At 34.5% G+C, this 8,556-nt stretch overlaps 2 protein-coding genes across 3 annotated transcripts; both read left to right on the top strand.

Moving 5' to 3' along the window:
- Positions 1 to 391: 391 nt before the first annotated feature.
- On the top strand, positions 392 to 2,191 carry LOC130976982 (uncharacterized). 2 transcript variants are annotated; one of them, XM_057901967.1, is made up of 4 exons: positions 392 to 566; positions 647 to 834; positions 900 to 1,062; positions 1,811 to 2,191. In XM_057901967.1, exons 1-4 carry the CDS (start codon positions 489 to 491, stop codon positions 2,015 to 2,017), a joined length of 636 nt encoding a protein of 211 aa, XP_057757950.1. In that variant the 5' UTR covers positions 392 to 488; the 3' UTR covers positions 2,018 to 2,191. The 2 variants fall into 2 exon arrangements, with proteins under 2 accessions (XP_057757950.1, XP_057757951.1); XM_057901968.1 differs by having other exon boundaries at positions 478 to 834; positions 910 to 1,062.
- Positions 2,192 to 5,941: 3,750 nt separating this feature from the next.
- LOC130977044 (uncharacterized) lies at positions 5,942 to 8,287 on the top strand. The gene is made up of 5 exons (XM_057902043.1): positions 5,942 to 6,178; positions 6,284 to 6,424; positions 7,176 to 7,415; positions 7,510 to 7,569; positions 7,986 to 8,287. Exons 1-5 carry the CDS (start codon positions 6,068 to 6,070, stop codon positions 8,088 to 8,090), a joined length of 657 nt encoding a protein of 218 aa, XP_057758026.1. The 5' UTR covers positions 5,942 to 6,067; the 3' UTR covers positions 8,091 to 8,287.
- The last annotated feature ends 269 nt before the right edge of the window (positions 8,288 to 8,556 follow it).

Here is an 8,556-nt window from a genome sequence, read left to right as displayed (position 1 = left end):
AGAGAGAGAGAGAGAGAGGTGACGGTTGGAAAAATGACATCGACAAGGAGCTAACAACTGTTAGAACTGGCATGAAGGCTGAGATGCATAGAGTAGAAGGAGAGTCTCTGATCTCCAGGTCAGATCGTTGGGTTTGGGCTCCAATTTTCTAATGATTTGAACCTTGACAAAAAAAACTCATGTGTCACGTCAGCAAAATTAACGTTGTTAGTGATAGATAAACGGAGAAACTAACGTGATTAATTTTAAATCTTTCGATGACGATTTTGATTAAATTTATTTTTCGAAAACGAAAATAAACATAGAACTATCTTTTAGGAACATTTTAACTATTAACTCCTTAAAAATTCCTAGCCCAAAAGAGTTTCTCCTAGACAAAAGAGAAGATCAAATGTATAGTTATATTGCACGGCAACAGAAGCAGAGTGACTGAAATACCAGTTAGGCTGCTTCTTCGCCCTTGGTCTCTCTCTTTGAAGCAAGCAACAATGGCGCTTCCATCCGCATTCCAGGAACGGCTCCACCACATGGACCGCACTCGATGTGAACGCCTCTCTCTCCTCCAGGTTCCATTCTTGTTTGAAACTTCGAATATTTTCTATGCATCCAACAAAACGAAGCGTAATCAAGCCCTTGTTCGTTGCAGGCGGAGAAAGAGTTGCAAGCAAACAAGTCTCGCGTTTTGGCCTCCAAGCTCGCCAACATCAGAGCCACCGAACAGAGATGCTTCCTTCTCGATCACAAAATTGCTTCCCAGAACTTCAACCTTCTCTCTCTCACTTCTCAAATCCACAACCTCGAAGCCAAATACGATTCCCTCTCCCAAATGTTCAGGTTAATGCCACCTCCCTTAATTACTCTTCTGGGATTGGAATTGGAACTGATTTTTGGCACTTTAGGTCGATTCAGAACGAGGTGGATGAGCTTGAGGAGTTGCGGGAAAAGAGGGATAGGTTTTACGAAGCTAAGATGGTGGAAATGAAGCAATTCAAGGAGGTTGCTGACGAGTTTGTGGTGAAATGTCGAAGGGACGTTCAGGGTTTGAGGAATAGAGTAAATGAGGTAACATTGTCATCACAATTTGATGCAGCATTTCTACTGTTTTTCATTTCATGAAAAAATTTATATTGGTGATTATTGATATGAAATTATTCTGAGATTGTTGCAAATTATTGAGATCAATATAAAATTCATTTTCACGGTGTTGTAATACAGTCGAATACATCTACTTGTAAGTTTTTTAAGGTAATTAGGTGGTTGAATTAATAACTTCAACTATTGTGATAATATATGATAACAACATACTTTTATTCAGAAGATTTTTAAAGTAGTAGGTGGTCGTTTGTGTATAAATTTCATATACATTAGGTGTATATAAGAGCTTCAAAAATGTTACGAAATCAGCCACTAAATCAAATATGTATTTATACATGTGTTGTTTAACTCATTTTTAATGTGTATTTTATATAAGTGACTGATTCCGTGTACACAGTAGTATGGTAAAAGTTTAGTTCTTTTATAAATTTGTTGGATCCTTCTTTTTCAAGAAATGTGTGATATATATGTCAAACACTAGCTCCCACAACCTGCTAAAATGAAATTGGCTAACTATTTGGGAGATTGATCATCTGTGAGATCTATTTGCCTTCTTCTTCTTCCATATATTAGATTAAAAGGAATGTTAGCTTCAGCTTTCCATCACATTGCTTCATCATGCTATCAATATGCATAAAGTGCAGCAAATGTGAGGTTAATATGGTGCATTGCAAGGAGATTGAACTGAGCTATGGATTGTGTTCTGTATTTTCAGTTGAGGTCATCTTTCATTGAACTGAAAGGTAACAACCAGAATTCATGTAATTCGGAGATAGCTATGGCAGAAAAGAGAAGGTTGGAACTGCAGGCTGAAAAGGAGTGTGTTTATAGAAACTTGGCCTCTAATCAGCAAATAAAAGCACAGTTGCAAAAGCAGCTTCAGAATATTTTGATTAAACAGACTCGAGAGAAGAGAAAGTGAATAGACCTAGAATTTGTTACTACCTAGCTAACTGTGATCGGAAGATGCTTCTTGGGGACTCACCACCTCATTCTATACAAAAAGGGACAAGAATCATGGCTTGCCAAGATTGTTAATTGTAAAGAAATGCAGTAAGCCAGTAAATATCAGTTTTGTAACAAAACACAATCTACATCTGATGGTATATTTCGCATTTTAGAAACAGAATTTCATGATCAAAACCTATAAAAGGTAAACACGGTTATAAAAATTTACTCTAATATTCTAAATTGGAAACTTCAAATACATAGATATTAATAAGAGTTAATATACATGCACTATAAAATGCTTAATTTTTTCGTTACATTATTTTTTTTTTCAGTCTCGTTCAGTAATCTAAGCCCACGTAGATAGAATTGAATTTAAGCTCAACAAAAAGTAGTTTTCATCCGGATGTAACTTGGGGCCCACGGCATCGCCACTTTTATGAGAGACGCAGAAACGAGAAAAATGAAAGTCACATTGTTGTGCAAAAATTGAGTAAATGCAAATAGAAAGAGTCACCTTAATTACCATCAGGAGGAGCTTAGTTGCCCAATTTTTTTATAAAAAAATTAGTAGTACTTTTTTAAAAAATAAAAAATAGTTAAATTGGTTGAAATATTTTATTATAACTTAAAGCACACAGTTTTATTAGTAACTTTTTTATTCACATTTCGCAGTTTAGCTCTCTATTCAACAAGAAGCTCTCTTAATTGATAGATTGATTCGTCTGATATTAATTCTTTCAGTTTCTACAGCTACTACAGAGCGATCATTTTCAGCAATAAAAATAATGAAGAAAGAAATTGAGAAAAAAATTATTGAAAAGTTTAGTTTTGATTCAATTATTGAAGATTTTAAGTCACTAAAAATTTAAAGAGTACCATTATAAACTATTTTATATTTTTTATCTGTAGAATTATTTATTTATTATCTTATTAATAACAAACTTAAAGAATAATTATATTTATAAATTTTATTTTAATAAAAAAATTATTATTAAATTTTAATGTTAAATTTTTGGCCCTTCAAAATTTTGTTTCAAACTCCGTCATTGATTACCATAACCGTGAATAATAATAGAAAATTCAATTTATCTTTTAAGTTTTAAATAAAAAGTTAAAGGACTTTGATATTAATTTTTTTTTTTGGGAATATATACAAGAGTTATTTGAAAAAAATCTTGATTCTACCTAAAGTAGATGATGAAAGACTTTGAAAAAATGTGTGTGTTGAATTCTATTGTGCATCAATTCACTGAATGTATTATTCCCGGTGTAATGCAGAGAAAAAACTTCTTTGCATAATATAATATCTCACAAACTAGGAATAAATGCAACCAAACTAATTGTCTAACCACTCCTAACCGTTTCTGTTATTGGAGTTCAACTCTTCTGTCCTATCTCTCCCCCCACACCCCCCAAAACTTAAGGGCACTCTTTAAGTGACCTTAAGTTTGTTTTTGAAGCGTGTAAAGAGTAAAGACTGATAAGTAGAGGAGTTTAGTTAGATATCAGCAATTTAATCTGTGCCTGGGATATTAACTATATGTAAGTTTTGCTGGTTCACTCTCTCCCTAACAAAATGCACTCTGAATTCGAAATATTTGCTTCGATGATGAAGAATTGGATTGTGAAATAATTGAACTACACTTGTATTGTCGCAATATATAACTGGAGTGGTTGGAATGTTGTATTACAAAGATAAGATAACAAATTCTGGAGCCAAACAATCTCTGAAGTAGTATCTGATAAGGCTCTAAACTCTGCTTCAGCACTTGATTTTTTGCTCCTATGTAAACACAATAACCAGAAGTGGAGTGTCTATCATCCATATCCGAAGCACAATCTGCATTTGAAAAAGCAAAAATTCTCAAGTTAGTGCAGGAGTGAATAGTTCCAATTAAGTATCTCAAAATTCGCTTAACATCCCTCCAATGAGTTTCAAGAGAATTATGCATATATTGTGCTACTTTATTTACTGAATAGAAAATCTCAGGTCTAATGAGGGTGCAATATTGGAGAGCACCCACCACAGTCCTATAGTGTGTAGGATCACGAAAGAAAACAGCACCATCTTTTGTTAATTTTTCTGCTGTAATCATGTGAGTGGGGATTGGCCTGGCATTAAGCATGCCAGTTTTGTCAAGTAAATCACAGATGTATTTGGTTTGGCATAAATGGCATGCACTTGAATCAAGTTGTTTAGCTTCGATTCCTAAAAAATAACTAAAAATGCCTAAGCTCTTTAAAGAAAAAATGTTATGCAGCCGTTGAATAAAAAAAAAGAAATAGCCATAGGCTGTCCCCTGTTATTAAAAAATCATCTACATAAACATGAACATAAATAATAGAGTTAGATGATGAAAGACTTTGAAAGGATATACGTGTGTTGAATTCTATTGTGTATCAATTCACTGAATGTATTATTCACTCTGTTATGCAGAGAGAAAACTCCTCATTATATATCTCACAAATTAGGAACAAATGCAACCAAACTAATTGTCTAATAATCACTCCTAACTGTTTCTGTTATTTAATGCAAAATTTTTTGAAGACCTATTTAAATATATATTCTTTGATTTTTTATATTTTTAAAAATAATTTAAAGTTTTATTCATTTAATAGAAAAAATAAATTAAGACACTCATAAATTACAATGTCCTATAAAGTATTAATATTAGTGATGACTCCAAAATTCTAGACTCTAGAATCTTCTTCTTTGGGTATATAGACCATAGAGGGAAACAATAGATTGTGAAAACCGAACGAGTCATCAAATTGTTTTAATTATTGGTTCACTGATTTTCTGCCTAACCGGTTAAATTGTTGGTCCAACCAACAAATCATTTTAAAATAAAATAATAAATAAAATATAAATAAATACAAATTTACTGTTAGAACTTAGAAAGTTAGAACCTCAAAATGTTCTGAAGGTAAGTGAGGAACTAATAACCTTGCTGATAATAATGTTCTGAATATTTTTGTGTTGAATATTATTGTCAACTCAATAAAAGAACAGTTTAGAGGAAAAAATCCCAAACGAAAAACATAACAGAAGAAGAAATAATCTTAACTAAAAATCAGAATAAGGAATAAGTTCAGAAACAAAATTCAAAACAGAGCCAAAGCCCAAAATAAAAAATTAGAACCGCGAACAAATAATTATAACAAGAAATCAGAATAAAAAATAATAACAACCAAGACCAAATGATCAGATCCGAAAAAAAAAAAAGAACAAATTAACTATAAGTAAAAAAGGAAGGTTGAAATTCAACAGCTAACTGCAAATAAGAAAAATAGATGCAGGGTTTCAGAGAGCTGGGTGAAGGATGTGGAGGAATGCGACTGTTGACTGCGCTGCACCGCGGAGGACGACAGCAGCTGTGAGTTCCGCAGATGACGACGGGCGACGGGTTCGAAGTGTGACTGCGGGAGAGAGCGACGGACGAGTTCTACGGAGGACGACGGGCGACGGCCGCTGCGACTGCGAGGGAGGGAAAGGGTGAGCCAGGGACTGCGACGGTGGAGGGGCTGAGCGGCGCTGAGGAGGAGAGTGGAGAGGGGCTGAGTCTGAGGGTTGAGGGAGAGACTGGAATAACGGCGCTGGAGGAGGGGAGAGTGTAGTAGTGTATTGGATTATTAGGGTTCGGTTTAAACGAGGGATTGAGATCAGGTTTTGAGTTTTGACGACGGCGTTTTATGAGAACCCGTCGGCTACAGGTTCGATCCGACCACCCAGAAATCAGCCGGTTCAGCGGTTTCTAAACGGTTTGGGATTGGCGGGAGGCCGGGAGCAAACCAAATCGTATTAGTGTCCGGTTCGTGGTTGGACCGGTACGATCGGCCGGTCCGATCCAGTTTTCAGAACCCCTAGTAAAGAAAATCCAAACAGCCCGAAATGCCCGTCATTTTGTAGTATAATTACCATGTAGGTTCTAGCATTTTCCACAGCATCGTGTATAAAACTCAAAAGTCCATAACAACACTAAACACACCACTGTAACTGTGATTTGGTGAAGAAGAGGAAATGGCGGAAGAGCTATCATTGGATTTGGAAGAGCTTCGTCACCTCCACAGCATCGCCAAAAGACCCCGAACCCTCTCTATCCTCTCCAACGAGATTCGCAACCTCGAGAAGGTTCTTTTCTTAAAAAAGAGATAATAAATATGTTTTTCCTTTTCCCTTTTTTTTATACTTTGAAATCTAATTTCTTCGTCATTGCTTTTTGTTCGTTATTTGTAGTTATCATCAGAGGCGTCTTCTGGAAAGGCTTCGCAGATTCCAGCACCTATTTCAACCGCAACTAGGGTTCCATCCGAAGCCGCAATCCATTATTCTCCCCTTGCATCCTTCAGTTGGGATCAGGATAACGATAAAGTTAAGGTAATCATCGGTTTTTGAATGTAATCAACAAGTAATGCCTTTTTCTTGTGCTAATCACATGTTTGATTACTCATGGTGGACGCTGCTATCAGAGGAAACAGATTTATGACATTATAAACGTCAATCGTGCGACGTCACTAGAAATATGCATTTGTTATCTCAGTTTTTTTTGTTATATTACTATAAACAAGTTAATAAACAAGTTCTATTATAGGTGTGATTATTTTGGTAACTGATGAAAAATGTGTGAATCAATGATTTAGTAACTGATTTTTATTGTGTACCGAGTATTTTTGTATTACAGTATTCCTAAATATTGACTCAAGTAGATATTTCCAATGTATTGAAATCTTAATTTTCAAAAAGAGCGATGTTACATGATCAAATTGGTCAACAAAGGTATGTTTATACTAAATACTAAATCCTATTAGTATAAAAATAAAGTATTAGTTCAAAGTGTTGGCTAATATTGATAAAAAGTATTGGCCTCATCATATTTCTGGTTAAAAAATGGTCAATTTTACTCATGTTAGTAGGTAGGGAGTATGTCTTCGAGGATATATTAGGAGCATAAATCGTTTGTTGCAAACAAAAGAAATATATGGATATTGGATAAATACCTTAGGGAGTTTGTTTATATTACCATAATATTTGACATAGTTGAGGTTATCTGCTACTGCTACTATGTTTATTAGCATGAGACTTATGTGGTAATGATGCTTTTATTTTATTTTAATTTTTTGGATGGCAGATATATGTTTCTCTTGAGGGAGTTGATGAGAGTAAGATTCAGTCTGAGTTTAAGCCAACATCCTTTGATGTTAAGTTCCACGACATTCTAGGGAAGAACTACCGGTGTGCAATACCAAAATTGCATGATGAGATAGTGCCAGAGAAATGCAAGATTTTGGTCAAGCCTACAAGGGTGGTTATCACCCTGGTCAAGGCTTCCAAAGGAAATTGGATGGATTTGCACTTAAAAGAGGACAAGGTATTGTATTGTAATTCTTTTGACTGACTTTACTGGCTTCTTTCCCTGCTAATCAATAGGATAAAGTGGTAACTTTCTTTTGTTAATCTTACAGCTGAAGCCTAATTTGGATAAAGAGAAAGACCCAATGGCAGGAATCATGGATTTAATGAAGGTAAGATTCTGTTTTATTGTTTTCCTTTTTAATAATGAATATGATTTATTGCTATTTTCCCATTTCCGAAAGTCGAATTTGAGATATATTATTAGGATTTAAGGGCTTATGTGATGCACATTAGCCAATGTTGTTTATCTATTCTTCGTATTGAATCAGATTTCCTAAAGTGAAGATAATTGCAAAATGAAATAGTCAGATCAATTATTGGTTTATGGTTTAATGGTGATTAGTCCTTAACGTGTTCTCTTTATAACTTTTCCACTTTAGGAGATTCAAATTCCTTAGTGATATAAGTTATTGTAGCTAATCATGGCTAATTATAGTGAAAGATGTATTTGTAGTTTCTTGGCTTTGATACGGAAAACCCTGAATGTGACATACTAAGCATGAATTTTAAATTTTTAATATTGCAGAATATGTACGAGGAAGGGGATGATGAGATGAAGAAAACAATTGCAAAAGCATGGACTGATGCAAGAACCGGCAAGACGGCTGACCCATTGAGTGGCTATCGTTGAGCAAAGAACTGGTGGTGTAAAAATGTCAATTTTCTTTTTCTAGAGAATCGGTTGCCCGTTTTAGTTGCATTTTGCATGGTTTAGTGTTCTTGAATTGAATTGAATGAATGCTTGGCACTGTGTCAATGGCATTTTTAGGTGGAGCAGATGTGAAGTTATTGTTGCTTTAATTTTATTAAAATACTAGTTTTTTTCTTTTTCTCCCCCTTTTTCTTTTGGTGCCATCGTCAATATTACAAAAATTTTATCTGAATTGGGTGGCTTATGGCGATTATTAATATTTTTCATTACCTACTTTCAATTGAAAAAGTAAACTCATTATTAATTCTTCCCACGTTATCACTTATCAATTATCATACTAGAATTGAACATTCTATTTCAGTGGGTTTTTCCCTGTCTCTCAAGTGTGGAGATTGTAAAGAACTATGTTTTCGAAAAGGATTAAAGGAACAATGAAGTTTTGTGA

This window comes from Arachis stenosperma, chromosome 4 (genome assembly GCF_014773155.1).
Source record: "Arachis stenosperma cultivar V10309 chromosome 4, arast.V10309.gnm1.PFL2, whole genome shotgun sequence".
Classification (NCBI taxonomy): domain Eukaryota; kingdom Viridiplantae; phylum Streptophyta; class Magnoliopsida; order Fabales; family Fabaceae; genus Arachis; species Arachis stenosperma.
This window is presented reverse-complemented; position numbering and strand designations above follow the sequence as displayed.